The sequence below is a fragment of the Silurus aristotelis genome (assembly GCF_946808225.1).
Source record: "Silurus aristotelis genome assembly, chromosome: 7".
NCBI classification, from domain to species: Eukaryota; Metazoa; Chordata; class Actinopteri; order Siluriformes; family Siluridae; genus Silurus; species Silurus aristotelis.
The window spans coordinates 27976636-28000197 of NC_139580.1; the positions used below are offsets into that span (position 1 = coordinate 27976636).

General features: G+C 39.6%; 1 protein-coding gene across 5 annotated transcripts in view; it reads right to left on the reverse strand.

Moving 5' to 3' along the window:
- Positions 1–563: 563 nt before the first annotated feature.
- The window catches only part of tulp3 (TUB like protein 3), a 60502-nt gene continuing 37503 nt past the window's right edge, over positions 564–23562 (reverse strand). For 3 of the 5 annotated variants that reach the window (XM_083546416.1, XM_083546414.1, XM_083546412.1), the window contains exons 3-12: positions 22380–22431; positions 14345–14507; positions 13465–13653; positions 12367–12497; positions 12081–12272; positions 11676–11788; positions 9383–9500; positions 9201–9299; positions 5913–6084; positions 564–5496 (exon numbers count right to left, since the gene is read on the reverse strand). In XM_083546416.1, coding sequence (XP_083402542.1) covers positions 5363–5496; positions 5913–6084; positions 9201–9299; positions 9383–9500; positions 11676–11788; positions 12081–12272; positions 12367–12497; positions 13465–13653; positions 14345–14459 — 1263 coding nt within the window. In that variant the 5' untranslated portion in view covers positions 14460–14507; positions 22380–22431 and the 3' untranslated portion in view covers positions 564–5362. The remainder of the gene's footprint in view (positions 5497–5912; positions 6085–9200; positions 9300–9382; positions 9501–11675; positions 11789–12080; positions 12273–12366; positions 12498–13464; positions 13654–14344; positions 14508–22379; positions 22432–23562) is intronic. The other 2 variants (XM_083546415.1, XM_083546413.1) reach the window with 1 other exon arrangement.

Consider the following 23562-nt stretch of genomic DNA (forward strand, 5'->3'; position numbering starts at 1 on the left):
TGGGCTGCATGAGTGCTGCTGGTACTGTGGAGCTGTGGTTCATTGAGGGGAAACATGGATTCCAACATGTACTCTGACATTCTTAAGCAGTACATGATGCCCTCCCTTCAGAAACTGAGCCGAACGGCAGTTTTCCAACTTAATAACAACCCTATACACACCGCCAAGATGGCAACTGCTTTGCTGAGAAAGGTGAAGGTGATGGAGTTTCCAAGTAAGTCTCCAGACCTGAACAATATTGAGCGCCTGTGGAGGATCTTTAAACGGAAGGTGGAGAAGCGCCATGTGTGTAACATCCAGCAGCTCCATGATGCCATTATGGAGGAGTGGAAGAGGATCCCGGCAACAACCTGTGCAGCTCTGGTGAATTCCATGCCCAGGAGGATGAAGACAGTGCTGCATAAAAATTATGCTCACACAAAATATTGACACTTTGGACACAATATACCATATTACCACTGGATGGCACCTACATTATAAGAAAAGAAATAATAGACTTTATAATACACAATAAATGAGAGAAATCTGCCACTTTGAGGTCACAATTTGTACAAAGGCGATGGTTTGACTGACTTATTGTTTATTTACAGCAATATGTACAAGTTAGCATATAATACACACTTTCTGAAAATGACACAACCTCAAATTGTCACAAATGAGTCCATTTTTTAAATGACGAAACTTCTAATGGAAAATATAGGCTTTGGCATGTTTCCAGTAAAATGTTGGCTTTTTTCATTACACACACACACACACACACACACACACACACACACACACAAAGGAAATGCACACAAGCCAGAATCATCAGGGTCTGATTCAGAGTTTACAAAAAGTTCCAAACCCAATGCTAAATCCTGAGTTAAACTGTGTATCGTGCCACAATGAGCTTGTTTACTTCAAGGATTTGACCAAATATACTTCAGGATCTACTTTCTGGAACGAACCCTGAACAGGAGATGGATGTGTTTCACGTGTAACACGCCATCACCAAATATCACTTTGTCATTTGTGTTTTCACTGTAAGAAGGAAATCATTTCTTCGTTCCACTGCATTTTATAAATCTAAAATAACAAGGCACACAAAAGCATTCAGTATCAGATGCATGACCCTGCACACATTCATCTTTCTACACCACAGATCATCAGATCATATCGGCTTCATCGGATGAATCAGATGTACAGAACCGTTAAAGCAGAAGTTCTTAATTACAGATGTCAGGAACCAAGAACTGATCTTCACGAATGGGAGCGCATTGTTTCGAACATGAAACACGGTTCTGTTAGTCCTGGGGTGTGGGATCAATTAAAATCATGTTTAATTCATATTTTTTGGTCGGTGAAGGTTCAGCATTTTCGCTCTCTTTCACCTCAGAATGATATGAAGGCACTGAAATATACAAGAGTATTTCGGTATTCTCATAACTAGAGGTCGACCGATTAATCAGTTTATAGTTGATTGCTGGAACGATCTCAAATGACCGAAAATCGATTTCTCATAATCACAACTTAATTTATCTGTATATTCAGAATTATTAATAGTTTTTAAAAAATTAAGTACTGAAACAATGTTTGTGTCGAGATCACAAAAAAATCAAGTCGTGATAACGAGAAAACAATTCATTTCGTCAAGATCACGGGACAAAATCTGTTTTTTTTTTTATAACGCATGGCTTCTTAGGACTTCCATAGCTATCTGAAAAAATCCATACAGATTCCCCGCTTCCGGTTCACTGTTATTACGAGAGCGGCCTCTAGAGGCAAATCACCAAGTGCTGTTTGTTTTGACTTGAGAATTATATTTATGTATTTATATATTTATTTCATATAGCACATGTTTTCATGATTCAGTACTGTTTTGTTTTGTAATGAAGTTCAGTACTAATTTACATGGCGTGTTTGTTTTTTTAATCAGTATCGATTTCAAAACTATCGGCCGATTAATCGGGTTATTGGCAATACGATTCAACCTAGCTATAGCTATTTGCAAAATCCGATCCGATCGATTAATCAGTCAACCTCTAGCCATAACTCCCAAAATGCTTCAGAGTGCAGAACAGTACACACTAGAAAAATAACCAGTATATATCTTAAAATTACGTGTATTTTGGGATCATTTTCTGCATCTTTGTATATACAGTAATCCCCCGATTTACCGCAGTTTGAATCTCGCACACTTGCTTTATTGCGGAATTGCATTTGCCACATTACTCATTTGTTTGGCTGATTTTCCCGATATCTCACGGAGAACACGATTGACCAAAAAACTTATAGGGAATTGTTTTTACGTTGAAATAATGAAAATATAAGTATTAATTATAAAATGAAGTAAAATGTTAATACAGTACTTTATACATGAAATAGCATTTTTGGGTTGGCGTCCGTTTATTGTGGTTTGTTTATTGTCGTTTTTTCGTAGGCGGATTTGGAATGTAACCACCGTGATAAACGGGGAATTACTGTGTTTATACATCATTGCAGAAGAGTGGGGTATTTTTTACTCTGCAATGTTGATCATTAGATTAGTTTAATTGTTAATGGATGTTGTAGGAGAAAATGAAACCGGATGTTTGAAATGTTTGGACAATAAAGCAGTCTAATTCACCCGCCTGGGGTACATATAAAAGATGCCATGCTCAGGTCTGCTTACTTAAAAAAAAAAAAAAGATTTTAAAAAGAGAAACATTTCCACACATTTCAACACAAACAATAGGCGCTATACGAAAACCACAGGAAAAACAGCATCACTGACAAATCTGCATTTAAAATCAGAATAATGTTTAAAAACATGTTATTTTGTGAGCTGTTATTATATAAAAAGACCAATTAAAGCGTAACAAACACCAAAGCACCGATCACACTGATCATCATAGTGATCACTGTCCCTCGGTTAACTGTAAACTGGTTTTACAGCCACAAAGTGCTGATATAAAACAGAACTGAAATGACACACATAACAACACAAAAAAACATCTTCAGATATGAATGATAGATTTTCCTTATACAAAAAAGGACTTTTTAAACAAAGTGACCCCCTTTCTTAAGTACCTTGGGGTACAGTACCAGTTAAAAGTTTGGACACACCTTCTCCTTCCACATTAATACAGAAGAATCCAAACTATGAAAGGAGGATTTATGTAGTAACCTCTGAACAACCCAGGATATGTTTTAGATTTTAGATTCTTCAAAGTAGGTCCATTTAGCTTTGATGACCTGGGATAATTTTCCAACGATCTTGAAGGAGTTTCCAGGTGTTGGCTGCTTTTCCTTCACTCTCAAACTATCCCTCTCAAACTGGATTTAGCTTAAGTAATTTTAAATGCCAGGTCTTCTGATGCAGCACTCCATTATTCTCCTTCTTGGACAAATAGCTCTTCCAGAACCTAAAGGTGTTTGGGGTCATTGTCTTTTTGGAAAAGATGTTGAAGATCCCACTAAGTGGGATGGCATGTCACTGCAAAATAATGTTGTAGCTATGCTGGTTAAGTGTGTCCTCAATTTTACTTAAAAAACCAACAGTGTCACTAGCAAAGCATCTCCTCACCATCACAACTCCTCCTCCATGGTTCACAGTAGGAACCACACTTTCAGAAACCGACCCTTCACTTGCCGTACATCTAACAAAGACACGATCGTTAGAACCAAAAATCTCAAATTTAGACTCATCAAACAAAAGGACAGTTTTCCACTGATCTATTGTCCAGTTCATGGGTTTCTTGGCCCAAGAAGATCTCTTCTGCTTGTTGTTCTTCTGAAATAATTGTTTCTTTGCTGCAATTAGACCATGAAGGCCTGATTCACACAGTCTCCTCTGTTTTAACAGTGGATGTTGAAATGTTTATCATTTATCTGGATTCTAATCTAAGATGCTGTAAATCATTGGTTTCTGAGGCTGGTAATTCTACTTATTAACTTATCTTCTGCAGCAGAGGTAGCTCCTTTTCTTTCTTTCCTGAGATGTTCCTCATGAGAACCTGTTTCATTATAGCATTTAATGGTTTTGGCCATGAGGTTACTGAGATCAAAGCTAAACTGGGCTACTTTAGACAATCGAAAATATAAAACATATTCTGGGAATCTCAGAATTCCAGATGTGTTCTTTCGGAGATAAGATTTTAAAGATATCTTTGTATATAGTGATTGTTATGCATCATGCGACTTATTCTTTATTCACAGTCTGATAATATACTATGAGCAGATTTCCATGTTAAGGAATACAAATGATGTATTCAGGGGCACGGGTTTTTTCTAATTATACTTTTCGCAAATGAATTTGAAGTTCTTTAGTCTAAGGGAAGAAAAACATTTTCCAGGCTGGTGATAAAACAACACAGTTAAAAACGTTTCACCAGAGACTGTGTGAGTTTCAGAAGTGATGCAGGTTGATGCATTATATTCTTATTAACTCTTCAGCTCTAATTAATTTGGAATACTTTCTTGATCCTACATGGAAATTATTATTTCTTTGCATATCTCAGTAATGTTAGGAGGCTGGGGTCAGAGCACAGGGTCAGCCATGATACAGCACCCCTAGAGGATAGAGAGTTAAGGGCCATGCTGAAGGGCCCCAAGAGTGGCAGCTTGGCAAGACTGGGCCTTGAAACCCCAACCCTTCCGATCAGTAACCAAGAGCCCTAACCACTTAGCAGGCACCTCCCACTTCTTTGCTCTTTGTTTTTATAAGATATACGAGATAGTATCGAAAGTTTCTAGACTAGTTTTGTAACACGCCAACAGATGGCAGCACAAGGCTGCATGCACAGTCACAGGGAGCACCGACCTTCATAATCAATGTACCAATAGACGTCGGTCCTGAGTACCACGTCAGAATTACCACGTCTGCTATTCTGACCACGTGCGTTTCCCTGTCACCAAGCTCTCAACATAATCGCACTTCCGCACCCACCCTAATCTACAGATTTGGTTCCTGTGGACTTCAACCTCTTCCCAAAGATGAAGTTCAAAGGTCGCCGTTTTGACACCATTGCAGAGAAGGTGCTTGACACGCTTAGAAAAAGACATGTTCCAGAAGTGGCAGGAACGCTGGGAGCACTGTATTGCTGCGCAAGGCGACAGTTTTGAAGGTGATAGTGTGTAAACGAAAATAAATAAAGGACTTTCTTGTAAACAGAGCTAGAGTCAAACTTTTTGATACCATCTCATATATTTCTTGTTAGATTAGGTCCCTCCCTTTGGAATGCACAAACTCAGGACTAGGAGCATAGTGGACTTTTAGAACAGAGAAACTGAAAACTAGGGGAAAAATCATTCAAGGTATAGAATGAATGAATGAATGAATGCATGAATGAATAAATGAATGAATGAATGACAGAAGTGTGTTTTTGCATGAGATACAGATGAGCTACTCGCAAGCCAGTTTGCTGTCAAAACTGGACAGGCCGATAGCAAAGGCTTGCAGTGCACACATGGGGTAGTTGTAATCCAGTGTGAACACATCCTCAGCAACACGGCCAAACTGCATCACGATGTAGTCCGCTAGGGGGAGACACAAATCAGAAAGAAAAATGAAAATATACACATTTACACAGATATATTTTCCAGCCATTTGTGGTTCTTCCCCAAACTTTAGCACAAAATTTGAGACACACAATTGTATTTTTTCTTCACTTAAACCAGAGACCCAAACCTGTTCCAGCATGACAAAAATCTGCTCTTCATGGTTTAGAGTGAAAGATCTCCTGCTATAGAGCTTCAAGCCTATTGGGATGAATGTGAACACCAACTGCACCCCCAGGCATCTTCACCTTCCCTCCTACATGAGTACCTGACTTTACTAACACCCCTTTAGTTGAATGAATCTTCACAAATCTCCACAAAATCTATTGGAACATCTTCCCTGAAGACTGCACTTCATTATAACAAATGAGGACTAAATGTCGAAGCATACTTACGATCGTTATCATGGACAATCTGAAAGTTTTTCACAGAAGCCTGCGTGACTCTTCCGTGGAAGTTGAGCACGTAGGACTGTGTATCGTCGTTCCACACCGGAGCCTTATTGTGCAACTCGATGAGGTTCTCCAGTGAGTGATTTTGCCATTTACTTAATAAAGATTCCTGATCCTGTTGATATAATAGAGAAACATTTAAGAACATGAATATTAATGAGTCAAATGGAGAAATTAATGGGACGGAAAACTATTTTCTTGAAACGGACAAATTGTCCTTAAATTGCTACTTGAGTTAGCATATGATACACAGTTGTATATTTCAGCAAAGCCAGATGAGAGAGATCAGCTTAATGTTGAGGAGTGTGTAAAGGACATTAGACAGTGGATGCTTGATAGCCTTTTTCTGCTCAACTCAGATAAGACGGAAGTACTTTTCCTAGGACCACCTGCTGCTAGAAGCAAACTTTCCGATCACGTAGCATCTCTGGATGGTGTTTCTGTCTCACTGTGTTCAGCAGTCAAACACCTTGGTGTGATTATTGACTCGAGTCTTTCCTTTGAGGCTCATGTGAATAATATTACCAGGATCATCTTCTTTCACCTTAGAAATATTGCTAAAGTTAGAAATATGATGTCGTTACAGGATGCAGAAAAACTAGTTCATGCTTTTGTTACTTCTAGATTAGACTACTGTACGCTTTACTGTCTGGGTGTGCGAGTAAGTGCATAAATAAGCTTCAGTTAGTTCAGAATGCAGCAGCAAAAGTCCTCACTAGATCTAGGAAATATGACCACATCACCCCTGTTTTAATCAGTCTACACTGCTCCCAATTACATCTCACATTGATTATGAAATACTGCTACTGACGTATAAAGCACTTAACGGTTTCGCACTGCAGTATCTGAGTGAACTTCTGTACCAGTATGATCCTCCACGCCTACTTAGATCAAAAGGTGCAGGCTATTTGTTGGTACTTTAAATAATGAAGACTGCAGCAGGGGGCAGATCTTTCTCCTATAAAGGCCCACAGTTATGGAACAGCCTTCCAATCAGTGTTCGGGACTCAGACACAGTCAAGGTCAAGGTTATGTCAAGGTTGAAAATGTATTTATGTAGTCAAGTCTTTTATTAGTAGATTTTTCTTAGGTAAAGGAGCAGATCTGGAGGGAATATGTATATGGAGTGTTTGGTGAACTGGAATATTTGTATGCTGTCGTCCCCTCACTCTCACACGTTCACTCAGGTTTGTTGACGGTGGTGTGGTGGGTCGTCTCTTATCCCAGAGATCCCTCATGTCTGTGTTACCTTCTGGTTCTCCCTTTTAGTTATGCTGCCATAGCGAGTCTTGCCAGAGTCCAAACTGCACAGTGACATTAACTTTCATACAACAATAAGGACACTTAATAGTCCATATCCTTCTCTTCCTGTCACCCTCTTCTCTCTCTCTCTCTCTCTCTCTTGGTCGAGTTAAACATGCTCCTGAGTTTCCACTGACCACTGTTCCTGCCCCTCCCCCCACCGTGGATCTTCCTACTTCGTACAGGTCTGCCTCTGGATAGTGTTCTCTTCGACTGGAGGCCACTTTGTGCAGCTGGGGACGGTTTCTCATCAACCCCTTTGGTGGTTCCATGAAATTCCGGAGTAAGAGCAGGAGCTTTGAGGATGGATTTGGACTGTAGTTAATGTCAACAATCTATTACACAGACTCAGGACTACAGTTTGCTTCTGATCTCCATCACTGCACGCCGCAACATCGTTTATCTGTAATAAATGGACATTCGTGCCAACCCAGATGAGGATGGTTTCCCTCTCGAGTCTGGTTCCTCTCAAGGTTTCTTTCTTATGCCATCTCGGGGAGTTTTTCCTTCACCAAAGTCGCCACCGGCTCACTCATCAGGGACAAACTTACACTTATAAAGAACATATTCATTTTTTAGCACCACATTATCTGTGTGAAGCTGCTTTGAGACACTGTTCATTGTTAAAAGCGCAATACAAATAAAAATGAATTGAATTGAATTGAATTGAGCTTTTTTATATGTAGAGTGAGAGAGAGAGAGAGAGAGAGAGAGAGAGAGAGAGAGAGAGAGAGAGAGATACACACAAGCACGCGCACACACACACACACACACACACACGGCAGTCCTGTGGAACCCAAATAAGGATATCCGTGGTACGCCCTGGAGGGGCGAGGTCCACACAGTCCAAAAATAAACACACCGGAGGATAAGGGGTAATCCGGGGCGCGCTTTGGGGAAAAAGCGCAGAGAGAGTACAGAGTACGGAATGAAAGGCGAGCATAAGGACACGTAGCAGCACCATACATTCAACACATACAATAACGAACAAGGGAGTGAGTGTGAGTGAGGAACTTATGTAGGAGCGGGGGTGGAGTGATGATGAGCCCCAGGTGTGCGTGCTTAAGCCTGGAGCTCCAGGGAGAGTGGAGGCATGAGAGCCACCAAAGGGGGTGTGGCAGGTGGATCCCTGACAATTACAAAGTCAAATAACTTTTTATTCAACTACATTCTGTGAAATCAGTCGTTCCATTTATTTATGAGCCGATAAAATCTTCTCAATTACGCTTATCTTATATTCTACTTATCATCGACATACAGTTCAGCGTCAGATATACAGCAAGCAGGACGTTTTGTGAAGAATAAATGATGGAATAAACTCCTGACTCCAACTCGCCACAGCACCTGTGGTCTCATCTGTACGATTTATTAGTTGAAAAGAAGGTTTGGGTCACTTTAATGGAAATCAATCAGTGTTTGACTCATTAATATTATTTTATTCATAGATCGATGTGCTAAGAGTCACATTAGAGTCTTTTCTTATAAACTGAGTTAATTAGGCAAAGAGTCTCATGACAAGAACAATAATAGGAACATTATAGCCATAATAAATCATAGTACTTAGGATACTTAAGTACATTTAAAGGCAAATACTTTTGTACTTTTACTCAAGTGAAAATTTGACTCAAAAACCGAGGTACGTAACCGAACCGTGAGTTTGGTGTACTGTTAAACCCTTGGCAGACTTGAGATTTCATAGTGATTTCTTTGCACAGATTTACAGCTTTTAAAGCTCCAGTTTTGTCTCATCTGTCCAAAGAACATCTCCCACAAGCATTGCGGCTCATCAAGATGCATTTTAGAAGATTTTTAGAAGATTTGATCACTATAGTACAATTATTTATAGTTTTATTATAGGGATACTATGAAATATGTCTGTATATTCACATAAGGATGTATTTTAATTAAAAAAAAATTAAAACCACTCACATTCGTGGGACGAACAGGAACACGCTCGAAGTTCATGTTCATGCCAGGGATGATGACGGTCATCTTGCGTGGGCCTTTGAAACCAAGTACGTTGGTTTCCTACAAAGAAAGCACACAACACAGAGGGTCACACAGCTGCATTTCTGGACTGTCTAAAACAAGACACACGTGTCAGAACTCACATAGCAGATAGCGGCTAGTTCCTGCCGTGTGTTGCTCTCTTCCAGCAGAGCTCCGGAGTTCTTGCTGGGGTTTGTGCCGTTATCATAGACGGTGAACTTCGTTCCCATAAGATTGGATCTAAAGGTAAGCGGTGGAGACAACAAATTATCTTTTTATTTTTTTGAGTCATATTTTTGTCAAAATATGATTTTTAATGTCATGCTTGTCAAAAAAAATTTTTAAGCAGATTTTCATAAAATGATGCTAATAAATAAGAAAAATTTATAAGAATTGTTCTTAATAAGAATTGTTCTTGTCAAAACAATTTATGTCACGTTTTTTTTCTTTTATGTTCACTTTTTAACAGTTTTTCATGAAATTATGTTTAAGAATATTCAAATTCATAATTTACAAATAACTTAAATTAAAAAAAAGTACATTTTATCTAAACATGATTTGGCATGTAAACTTGAAATTTTCCGTTCACTTACTGCACTTTTGAACATTTTTTAATAAAATTGTGCTTATGGATATGAAAATGTATATTTTTTAAAAATGATTAGATTTGTATGTATTGTTTTAAGTAATATTTTTGTCAAAACATGGTTACGTGTTTTCGTAAATTTTTAAAAGTTTTTCTGGCTTCAGGATCGCTGTCTTTACAAGAGCGACCTCTAGAGGTGAATCAGTAATGCCACATGCTGTTTGTTTTTTCACGTCTGACCGTCTGACACAGGGAGCGCAATATTTTATTTAATAAATTTAATTTAACAATTAGCTAATTATATTTATTAATAAATATATTCATATTTATTTCAATGATTTCCATGATCAAGTGCTGTTTTTTTTACTTTTTATTTTTGTAATAAACTTCAGTTCTATTTTACATGGAGTGTTATGTTTGTTTTTTATCCAGTATCCATTTAAAAAACTATTGGTTGATTTATCGGTTATTAGCAAGTAGGTTCCATCCTGGCTATCGGTATCGGTTAAATCTGCTATCGGTCATAAATAAGGACAGCTCTTCAAATTTGAAGCTCATTTGTCTGTATGATGCAGAACAAAATAATAAACTAATCTAGCATTAGGAGAATACATAAATAGGATAGGATAAATACATTTACTGTTACAGAGCAACACCCAATAAAAAAATATTGGGGACCCCTAGTGTAGGAAAATGTTATTATACCTTAGAGTTTTTCCTCTTTTACTGAAGATTGTAGAAATCTTTATTTCCACTACAAGATTCAGATCTTTCAATGACTTCCAAAAACAAGTGAGGTTGTGTGTTTGTGTGTTCAGAAACCTGAAGTGAAAACATGACCGTTCTACAATGGGTTTAACCAGAGTAGTGCTACATAAAGCGCCTACTGTAAATCTGAAAGATCTCAAACTAGCTGGTTGTTTTTTTACCTTAATTTACCTTTTCTCGCTTCATTTTAAACGAGTCTTTAATGCGTTTCAGAAGAAGGAGTCGTTTAAAATAGTGATTGATTCATTTTGAATGAATCTCTAATGTGACTCAGAAGAACTAGTCATCTCAAGAGAGTTGTTTGTTGTATTTTATGTGACTGAAAAGAACGAACAGTCTCAAATAGGAATACATTCAAATTGAACGAGTCTTTAATGTGACTCAGAAGAACGAGTCTTCTCAAAGAGTGATTTGTTTATTTTGAATGACTCTCTAATGTGACTCAGAACGAGTCTTCTCAAAGGGTGATTTGTTCATTCTGAACAAGTCTTTTATGTGACTCAGAAGACCAAGCAGTCTCAAATAGAAATACATTTATTTGAATGAGTCTTTAATGTGACTCAGAACGAGTCTTCTCAAAAAAGATTTGTTGATTTGGAACGATTCTTTGATGTGACTCAGAAGAACGCGTCGTCTCAAAGAGTAATACATTCATACTGAACGAGTCTTTAATGTGAGTCAGAAGAACCAGTCTATGCAGTCATATATACATTTATAAATAATTGGAACTATAGTTAAAGTTGGTGCATGTAGACGTGTTGGGGATCTGCTTATTGAAAATGTAACATTATTTATTTCTGATTAAAGGCATTAAATAAACTAAAAAAAAAAAAAAATTCATTTTGATGAACTAGATAAAAACAAAAATGACTAAAATGATCCGATCTTTCCATCACTGCCCCCCTAGTGATCAAGATGCTTACGTACAACCCTCTCGGCATGCTGCGGTATTCACAAATACGCCGTTGTGGAAGTATAAACCCGGCATGAGAAGCAGCTGCGCTGATATGGTGACAGGCAGACAGAAAGCAATGTTTGTTTAGGCAGAAATAAACATGCACCTCAGTTTTCCCACAAAGCTCTCGGCCTCGCGAGACAGATCTGTGGCATCTACTGATATCAAATAGTTAGAAGTCTTGCTCTTTTTCCTCTTTCGGCCAGCCAACAGGAACAACTGAGAGCGACAGGAATGTAGATAAAAGATGGAGACAGAAAAAAAAACCTGCAGTCTATATTTAATTCTTTACTTGATTTTATTCAGTTTTTTTTATTTATTAGATATAATAAGGTGTAAATAAATACATGGAGGACTTGCATGGTGTGATACATGGTGTGATTTGGACTATTAGGTTTGAAAAAGCCTAAAACATGTTCTGGGGCCAAAAATAGATTCATGTTTGCACAAAATGTTGAATTAATGAAGTGTTCGGGCTACGTGTCGACCCAAGCACTCTGCACCCTCTGACCTTCTTGCCGTCCTCTCTTTCCAGGTGCATGAAGTAGGTGGGGTATAAGCCGCGGTCCATTCCCTTCTTATCGCGTGTAATACGGCACTTTACTGTAACGCCGCGTGGGGCCGGTCTCAGCACGAACTCCTCCGGGTTGTCCACTTCGACAGAGGGACCTTCTGCTGTAGGTGAGGTCGCAGTCACACACTCCTAATGGGAGCATATGTACGTGTGAAAACACATCAGTGCAACAATAGAAACCCGTGCGTGTGTATTAAAGTGTGTACGGAGTTTGAGGCCTTACTGTACTGGACTTGGTGCTGGATGCCGAGGCAGGACGTGTGGACTCGGTATTAGGGGAAAGAGACCCGGCTCCGTCTTCGTCCTCATTATCATCATCACTGACTTCATCGTAGTTCACGCTGTCTGGGAGTCCTGGTGAAAAAAAAAATATATATAATAAGATCAGTGAGATTCTTGGGTATGTGCCACAACTTATCCAACCTTTTAACCCATTGGTCTTCAACCAGGGGTCGTCGGCAGGACTGCCGGGGGTCCCATAATTAATGTTGAATCACAAATAAATGTTTGAAGAAAATATATAAACATATTTTATTCCTTTGGTTCAGACAGACAGCAAATCATTAGTTTTATCAAATACCTTCTGACTTCTAAAGCATGGCCCTTTCACAAACACCTTTGTAGTGCAAAAACAAAAAAAGAGGAAATACAACCAAAAGTTCTTTTCCTGCCCTGTCTCCAGGAAGTTACAGCTCTACCTCTGCCATGTTAATCTGTATTCTAAGTGACTCTCAGGACACTCCTCGGTCTCCGTAGTGTTGCGATACGTCATATACACGTAGCGGCAGTGCTGCTGAGAGAACGCGCCCGAGAATTGAGGAGAAATCAATCAACATAGAAAATATTGGTCACGTTCCAAATAATAAAAGTACTAACAATGCTAAATGATTCGATAAATCGAATTTCAATCGATGCATCACATCGTTAACTTTTATGTCAAATCTAAATCTGAATCTTACTATCCCTAAATACACACTGTTATAAAATGAGGGCTTAAGTCATTAATCTGTAATGTATGGGTTCAGGTCATAGGGAATGCAAATCCATGTGACACAAAGGAAGGAAACTAAACAATGAGGGATCAGTTCATGTTAGAGACCTCCGGAGGGGGCGGAGTTCAGCTCCATGCTGTTGGATTTTACCCATGGTGTGTGGTAATTCAGGATTCGTTGCCCTCAGAGAGACAGAGTTGGGTAAATGACAAGAGAGCAGAACCTCACAGATAGAACGGAGTGTAGACAGTACAAGGCTCATAGCCAGAAGCAGCCAGTGTGTGTTTGTTTTGGCTCAGACAGTGTACTGTGTGTAACTCCGTACTCACCCCGTCTCTGCAGCAGCGTGTGAATGTCTGTTTTAGGTTCCAGCAAAGTTTCAGTGTCTCCGTCTCTGTCAGGCTCCTCGAGCGGAGGAGGGGAAGGCTTCTGTGGCGAGCTGACCGACTGCACTTGGATCTTTGTACTGAGATCAGGAGCTTCTGAACCCAAAAAAGCTGCAGGTCCATCAATACCTGCTGGAGGACAAGCACCTTTGAACACTTTTTTGTGCTTCCGGTGATGCTGGAGAAAAAAGTTAGTGCCAAAACACGGCCTGCTTCCCAACACTGATTTAAAACACAGACATTAGAGCCAAAGGTTTATGCACCCTGACCATTACACCTATCGACACTTCTTCCCCAAACTGCTCTGATTTTATATGAGGCTGTATCAAAAAGTTTCGAGACTTGCTCTGTGTACAAGAAGGTCGTTTATTTTTTTCTACGTTTACACACTTTTACCTTCAAAATAGTCCCCTTGCACAGCAATACAGCACTCCTAGGATTCCTGCCACTTTTAGAACGCGTCCTGGAAGTCTTCTTTTCAAAGTGTGTCAAGCACCTACTGCGATTCACGCTGGATCTCCGCAATAGTGTCAAAATGGCGACCATTGAGCTTCGTCTTCGGGAAAAGGAGCCAAAAGGAGCCAAATCTGCAGGAGCCAAATCTGGTGAGTAGGGCAGACGCGGAAGTGATATCACGTTGTTTCAGGGCAGAACGCACGTGGTCAGAATAGCAGATGTTACAGAGGTTAAAGCGCCCAACGTCTTTTGTCACACTGACTTATGTAGGTCGGTGCTCCCTGTGACTGTGCAAGCAGCCTAGTCTCGAAACTTTTTGATACCACCTCGTATTCTCCCTCTGCACGTTGATGCATTAGATCCTTACCATCGAAGATCACATCGTTGGTGATGCTCAGACGGGAATCAACAAGTAGAGCTTGTTCCTCACTGCGGCGCGGCCGACTGCGGCGTGGCCGAGCTTCTGGGTTCGGCTGCACCATCAACGGCTCTTGCCGCTTTCGTCGCTGTTTTTGCTCCAACAACGCTCTCTGTGTATCGGTAAAAACACAGATACTTGAAGAGTGAACTACAAATTAGAGGCTTTTTCAGACCTCAAAAATGCAGGAGCAAATACTTTGTCACATCCTGTAGCAGCACACAAATGAAACACCATAGCGAGACACAAAAATATCGGAAAGAAAACCAATTCTTTAGTTTCTACCGTGTGTGAAATTCGGACAATAGAGTGGAAATTCGGATATCATTTTCTGATACACTATATGGTCAAAATTTTGTGAAGACCAGACCATAAGATTGGTACAGAGCTGTTTTCCACACCTTTTTCAGTATGTTTTTCATGTTATTATGCAAGAAACTTCATGGTATATTTTGATGTTTCCAGTTTTGGAAACTCCCAGAGGTTTGCAACCCTTAGAGGTAACAATAGCAATTAAACTGTTATCTATAAAGTTACAAAGCATAGAGAGTGTATATAAGTTGATTTTTGAGTTAAGGTTAACATCATAAGAGGCGTCCTGTATTGTACACTTTTAAATTACCATCTGGACGACGATATTGTGTTCCTAGCTGCTCGAAAAACAGGTCAAAATTATCTTTTATAGCCCAAGCAATTAAATTCTTCATCCTCTAGTGGTAAATGATGGTCAGCTAGACTGGTTATTTTGAATCAAATGTATCAGCGTTGAATTCATTCATTTATTTATTTATTGAAATATAAATAAAGTATGCTGCAAACATACTTTTCCTACAGGGATAAATTAACTGAACGGAATGAGAGGAAAATGTGCACGAACATGGTCCTGGGGACACAACTTTTAACGAATTGCCAGTGTAAAAGTCATCATGAGCCACAAGGCTGTTTAATGGTGGAACAGAATGAAGACATTAGGGGTCGGATGATTAATCGGTTTTGCAGATTAATCAACACCGATAGTTGATTGCAGGAACTATCAGCAAAAATCCATACAGATAGTTTTTCCATGTCGCGTCTGAGAATATCCACTGTCATTATACAGTACCAGAGCGACCTCTAGAGGTGAATCACTGACACCACGTGCTGTTTGTTTTGACACGCGAGGCTGCGCGCTGCACCTCATTCATATCAGTTCATAGTGCGTTAACTAAAGTTGCCAGATAAAATAAAAGGTAACACAAACAATTTTGGAAATGTTGAAATTAAACAAACCATTTCTCATTTATTCGCTTTTACTTTATCTTTATATGCCTTTACAAAAGCCAGAGTATTGAAATTATTAACATTTTTTATTTTTATACCTTATGTTTAGTACTATTTTACATGGTGTTATGTTTATTTTAAATCCAGCGTCCATTTTAAAATATATCCTTTGATTAATCGGTTATTGGTAGGTACAATCCAACCTAGCTATGGGTATCGGTTAAATCTACTATCAGTCGACCTCTAGAAGATATATTGTGTAAAGTTTGGACTGAAATAACTCGACTGTCCTCCACAACCCCACTGAACACAGAATTTCCATTCGATTCAACACAATGCAATACGGAAAATGTTTTTTGCAATATGCAAAATCTGATGCTCTGCAATTCAGTACTGTACAGATTTTTCTTTGGTTCAACCAAACAGCAAATCATCAATTTAATTAAGTGCCTTATGACTTCTAGAGCAGGGCACTTTTACAAACAGGCCTTTTCAAATAGAAATAAAAAGCCAGATGTTATTTTCCTGTTCTGTCACCAGGAAGATGCAGCTCTACCTATGCCATGTTACTCTACATCAGGGGTCACCAACCTTTTTGAAACTGAGAGCTACTTCTTGGGTACCGATTAATGTGAAGGGCTTTCAGTTTGATACACACTTCTGAAATAACAAATTTGCTCAAATTACCTTTGATTATATGTTATTATTAATAATTAATGATATTCATCTATATCTAGTCATCTATATTTTAATAGTGTCGTTTTCAAATTTACACTAATGCAAGTGAGATTTTAAAAAAGAATAGCAACCAAAAAAATGAAACGCAGCTGACTGGTAAGTGGCGCTATGGTGAGCAATTTTTAGAAAAGGCACGCAGGCGACTCATGTGGTCCTTGCGGGCGACCTGGTGCCCGCGGGCACCATGTTGGTGACCCCTGCTCTACGTGACTCTCAGGAAACGCCTCCGTCTCCGTAGTGCTGTGATCAAATATTGCTCACAAATTATTGGTCACTTTCTACGTAATAAAAGTATAGCGCATCCACTAATAGATAGAGCGGGCAGCCCGGCCAAACTGAACGATCAGGGGGAGAAGGGCCTTAGTCAGGGAGGAGAGAGGAGAACCTTCCAGAAAAACAACCATCTCTGCAGTCTTTTACCAGTCAGGCCTGTATGGTACAGTGGCCAGACGGAAGCCACTCCTTAGTAAAAGGTATATAATGGCCCAGCTCGAGTTGGCCTAAATGCCAAGCGTAAAGTCTGGAGGAAACCAGGCACCGCTTATCACCTGGCTAATATCATCCCTACAGTGAAGCATGGTGGTGGCAGCATAATGCTGTGGGGTTGTTTTTCAGTGGCAGGAACTGACCTCAGTTCAGAACTGAATTTCAGGAGATGCCTTGGTCTCCGTAGTGCTGTGATCAAATATTGCTCACAAATTATTGGTCACTTTCTACATAATAAAAGTATAGCGCATCCACTAATAATTTTACATGAATAATATGTTAAAAACAATGCATCAGAATGCAAATGCCAACTTGTATCCGATGCATCACACAGTTAACTTTTATGCTAATGCATTGATGCAAATCAGTGAATCTTACCATCCCTAATATATACAGTATGTACTTCGGGCCAAATATTGAACATACAGTTAAATTTGGAACAGATGTTTCTGTATGTCGTTTATGGTCATTTGAAATGATACTCGAGAAGGTAAAAAGTTTGCATTTGCTCCTACCTATTGTTCATTTCAGTTTAGAGCCTCCTATACTGCTGAGGACGGATCTGCATTTATAGCTTAAAGATCACCATTGGATTGCTGTAGATTGATTTTTTTTATATGGATATCCTGAAGTTCAGAGCTGCTCAAAACCATTTGCGCTCAGGACTCGATCAATGGAACCAAAAGAAAATCCTTAATGCCTCTAATGCTCACACACAACACACTAACACTGCCAAACTTAGTACCAAGGTTTGGATGAGTTGCTACCGTGTTACAAGGATGTTCTTGGAGTTATTAACTGTGCATTTTGCCTTTTAAGAGCCACTAAATTATCTTTACACACCGTTATTCAGAAAACATCATTTCCACACCTGCAGCAGGTTCAGCTAATTGTTAACATTTGTGTTAGACAAACATCCCTGAATATTGTCTTTTGAGGAGGAGGGAAAGAAAAAACAAGTGATGGTGATTAGAGAGAGAGAGAGAGAGAGAGAGAGAGAGAGAGAGAGAGAGAGAGAGAGAGAGAGAGAGAGACAGAGAGAGAGAGCGCTACTGACAAGGAAAAACATTTAATGATCTGATATACGGTTTTGTTTTGTGTGTAAATTATGGAGATACATTAGCTAATGAGTCAAGGAAGCTCTCAGAAATGCTTCAGAGTCTTAAAATAAGCACCAAAATACATCGATCCATATCGGTGCATCAGCATAAACATTGCATTGATTAAAAAATTGTGCATCTGCTTTTTATACAAGTTGCCATTTGTATCTCGATGCATCATTTTTAACATACTTGCATCGATAAAAAACAATTTATTTATATATAATTATTAGTAGATCCGATTTCTCCTTGATTTTTAAGCGAGTTCTCTAAGTTCCAATGCGGCTACATGAATATGACGTATCACAACACTACTGGAGACAGAAGAGAAAAAGAACATCTGGTTTTATTTAATCTTTTTTTTGTTGCACTACAAAGGCCTGTTTGTGAAAGAGCCATGCGTTAGAAGTCAGAAGGCACTTACTGTATAGAGCATCCGGAAACTATTCACAGCACTTCAGTTTTTCCAAATTTTATGTTACAGTCTTTTTCCAAAATGGATTAAATTCATTATTTTCCTCCAAAGTTACAACCAATACTCCATCATGACAACATGAAAGACGTTTGTGTTTGAAATCTTTGCAAATGTATTAAAAATAAATAAATCACACAAGTATTGCCATGACACTCAAAAAATTTTCTCAGGGGAATCCTCTTTTCACTGAACATCCTTGAGATGTTTCTACAACTTAACTGGAGTCTACCTGTGGTAAATTCAGTTGCGTAAGCATGATTTGGAAAGGCACACACGTGTATTTTTAAGTTTGGAACCGCCAGGACTCTTCTTAGGAGGGCAGCCCGGCCAAACTGAACAATCAGGGGGAGAAGGGCCTTAGTCAGGGAGGAGAGGAGAACCTTCCAGAAGAACAACCATCTCTGCAGTCTTACACCAGTCAGGCCTGTATGGTACAGTGGCCAGACGGAAGCCACTCCTTAGTAAAAGGTATATGACAGCCCACCTGGAGTTGGCCTAAATGCCAAGCGTAAAGTCTGGAGGAAACCAGGCACCGCTCATCACCTGGCCAATATCCTGTTTTTCAGTGGCAGGAACTGGGAAACTAGTCAGGATTGAGGGAATAATGAATGCTGCAATGTAAAGAGACATCCTCAATAAAAACCTGCTCCAAAGCACCCTGGACCTCAGACTAGGGCAACAGTTCATCTATTACAAGGACAACGACCCTAAGCATACAGCCAAGATACAGATGACTACATTATTACTGCATGTCTTCCCTTTACCACATCCATAAACCTCCTCCTTGGTCTTCTTCTTTACCTCCTTCCTGATGGCTCCATCCTCAGCATTCTCCTCCTGATATACCCCATGTCCCTCCTCTGCCCATGTCCAAAGCATTTCAATTGCGCCTCCCTCACCTTGTCTCCAAAACGTCCTAAATGCGCTGTCCCTCTAATAATCTCATTTCTAATCCTGTCCATCGTCGTCACTTTCAACGAAAACCTCAACATCTTCAGCTCTGCTACCTCCAGCTCCACCTCCCGTCTTTTAGTCAATGCCACTGTCTCTAAACCATACAACCTCTGCCAACCTCTTTCTCCTTATGCTTTCCTGCACTTCCTTGTTTTTTTATTTTAATACATTTGCAAAGATTCCAAAACACACTTCTTTCACATAAATAAAAGCGCTTAGCACCATGTTTTAAGCATCATATTGTGATTTGTGATGAGAGTAGGGAGCAGGTGGAGAAGAGCCTGGAGAGGTGGAGGTACATGCTGGAGAGAAAAGGAATGAAAGTCAGTAGGAGTAAGACAGTGTACATGTGTGTGAATAAGAGGGACGGCAGTTGCAGCGAGAAGAGGTGGTAAAGGTGGAGCAGTTTAGGTAACTTTTAGGTTTAGGAATTCCCAAAAGGGGTGGGTCTCCATCCCATTATGGATTTGCAGAAGCTGAACAAACACCTTAGAAAGTTCAAAATGCTCACAATAAAAACATTATACAATGTTATTCGTCACAGAGACTGGTTTACATCAGTAGATCTGAAGAACGCTTAATTTCACGTAAGTTTATATCCTGCACACAAAAAAAATTACTCAGGTTTACCTGTTAGGGCACAGCCTACAAATGTTTTGACAGTTACTTTCGGCTGGAATTACCAAGGATCTTTACTAAATGTATCGAGGCTGTGCTAACACAGCTAAGAACAGCAGGTCTCAGACTGTCAACCTGTTTGGACGCTGTGCTTCATCACCGTAGCAGGCAGAGGTGGATACGAATCTGCTGGTGTCCCATGTAAAAGACAAAAAGCTGCTTAGTGCCCACGCAGGAAATACTTTATTTGGGTCTCAGTCTAAACTTAAACCTCAGGTCCATTTGTGGTTGTCGCTCCCTGTCATCCCATTCAGACTGTTGCAAATGAGAGAATTTTAGTGCTAGACAGGTGATTGTGTCATCACTTTGCCACTGGAAGAATTTGCACTTTTCTCGAATCAGGGACCCTGCTGGGAGCTGTTTCTCTGAGAAGAGTAGTAACAACAGATGTGCCGCTCACGGGTTGGGGTGCAGTGTGCGAGGGCAGAATAGCAAAAAGGAAATGGCGTCTTGCTACAGAATGTGCACATACACTTCCTTGAACTGTTTACAGTGTTTCTATCATTTAAACTTTCCCTGCAGTTTCTTTGGAATCACCACGTTTTGGTCAGGTCAAACAACAACGCGGCAGTGGCATATTCACAGTCTAGCACAAGAACTCATGGTGTGGGGCATGAAGCATTTTCATTTATTACGGGCCACTCATGTCCCGAGAATAATGAATGCGGCGGAATCTCCTGTCCAGGGGGAATCCCCTGTACGGGTAGTGGACTCTCCACACTCAGGTAGGGAAACAGTTGTGGGTGAAGTGCGAACGAGCTGAAATACATTTCTTCGCCTTGCAAGAAAAAACCCCACTGCCCTCTATTCTTTTTTCTGGGGAGAGACGGTGTACCTATGGGTTTGGATGCTTTGGCTCACCCGTGATAAATGTACTGCTTTACTCATTTCCTCCACTGAGTTTGTTCGTTCCAACGCTAAAAAGAGTAAGAGCTCCTTCGAACTGGCCAGGGAAACTGTGGCTGACATAAATAATCCAGCTCCTAGACGATCGGCTCGGCCTCTTCTGTTGTGAAGGAAGAGTGCATTAAGCAATTTTTTACCCGGCACCAGAAAAAGTGGGTCTCTGGGCCTGGATTGTGTCTGGATAGAGGTTGAATTTAAGTGTTAGAGGTTTGCCTCTGAGGGTGATTGAAACAATAAAAAATGTAAGCGCGGCTTTGACGCACTCTGCATGTGATAGGAAATGGAATGTATTTGAGCTATGGTGCGCACATAGGCAGACTGTCTCTTTTCACTGTTCGGGGGTAGAGATGTTTTCTGCAAGAACTTTTAGATAAGGCAGAGCCATCTCGATTGTTAAGGTTTATCTTGCCGCAATTTCTGCATGCCATGTGGGGATTGACAGGAATACTATAGGATCTGTCTGTGGTCCTTAGTGCACTCTTGATGCGGTTTGCTATGGTTTCCTCACGAGTAACTCTCAAGACTAGTTCAGCATTTGTCCCTAGAGTGAGCGAGTCAGCTTTCACTTATAGACAGGTGGATTTACTGGCATTTTATCCGCTCAATTGTTTGTGCCCTGTCCGTGCGCTGTGTTACTATGTGAACAAGATGAAGAGATTGAGATAACGTAATCGACTATTTGTTTCATAGACTGTTACTAATAAGTGTAAACCTGTTTCCCATCAGCCCCTGACCCACTGGTTATTGGAAGCAATTATATTGGGTTATAATAGCATGGGTCTTCGTCCTCCATAAGGGCTGAGGGCTCAGAGTGCCCGAGGGGTGGCCACCTCTTGGGGGTCGTTTAAGGGTGTTTTAATTAAAGACATTTGTGTGGCAGCGAGCTGGGCTTCATCATACACTTTTTTCCCACTCGTATGCAAATATACTCGCCTGTGTATAAATAATTATAAACCTTTATTGTGAAATAGCTTAAAAATTGAAGCTAATCCGCACTTTTTCACGTGTTTTCTAATTCATCTAATAAAAATATGTAAGAATTAGCACATTTTATCTCGGAAGTCAATTTGTAACAGATAGATTTTTAAAGGTAAAATGAATAAACCTTCCAGTCTACAAAGCTTAATAAACACAATTTATTGGATATTCCACAAATCGTTCTCATGCTAATATATATGTAATCTATGGAAATATTTACTTTTTATACTGTTTTATGTTGTTTGATGCTGAATATTTGCTGTTGTTTGCAGTAGTTTGCCTGTAGCTTAAGCATTTCAATGTGGCTGCACATATGACTAATAAACTTGAAACTTGAACTTGAGATGTACACTACAGTGGTGTTAATACTCAAAATCAAAACCGTACATAAAATATCAGTCTCTCTCACCTGCTTCTCCAGCTTCTGCTGTCTCAGACTGTTGCTCTCATCATTTAGGGAACTGCAAAACAAAAAATTAATTGTTACAATTAAAGAAATGATTAATAATGTAATAACATTATAATATAGTATTGATGACCAGGCTTGGTTCTACTACCGGCTTGAAACACAGAACACAGACGCCACACGAGGACAGATATCTCTGCATTCATTAAAGTTTCAGACCGGCTGGGTTTCAGGCGGCTTCATCAGGATCAGTAAACAAAAAAACTCTGAAGCATTAAAGTGTCTGTGGTATAGACTTCAGTCTTCCAAATAAACGGTAAATAAAATAATAAGATAAAGATTTAAATGCAGTATAGGGACCTTTTTTCCTGGTATAATTAGCTCTACTATAATGCAAAGTCTTTCCAGTAAGTTTTGGGGTGTGATTTTGGGGATTTGTGATCAACTACAAAAGCATTAGTGAGATCAGACATTGAATTTGTTGTAGATCTTCTTCTTTTACGATTGTGGGCTTCCAACAGTGTGGGAAAAGATCACATACTGTTTTATTAGATATAAAAGGTGGAATAAGGTGGTTTCGAAAACTAACACACTATCACCTATAAAACAGTCCCCTTGCACAGCAATACAGCGCTCCCAGCGTTCCTGCCACATCTGGAATGTGTCCTGGAGGTTTTTGTTTTTCTTTGGAAGAGTCAAGCACCTTCTGCGATTCGAGCTGGTCATATTAGCACCAGTTGCACAGCTCCTGATGTACACAGGATAATGTTTTTGGCACACTGAATAATGAAGGTCGGTGCTCCCTGTGACTGCGCATGCAGCCTCGTGTTGCCATCTGTTGGTGAGTTACAAAACTAGTCTCAAGCTTTTTGATACCACCTCGTATTTGCAGGTTGTGAAGAAGATTTAAACCTCGTTTGTGGGCTTAATGCATGTGATGTAGGAAACGAAAACATGCAATAGCACGTAATGACACCGAATAGTGGAAATTATGAAATCGGAAGAGCAGTTTAGATGATGTTGCTCTGAATTTACCTTGTTTATTTACCAAGATGTTTTCATATTTTATTTTCTCTTTTATTTTCTCATTTTATATTTATAGTCCCTTTTATTAAATGCTAAATTTTTGGAGCAGGTGATCAGGTTTTACATTTAAATGCAATTTATATTCTGTATTTAACTATGC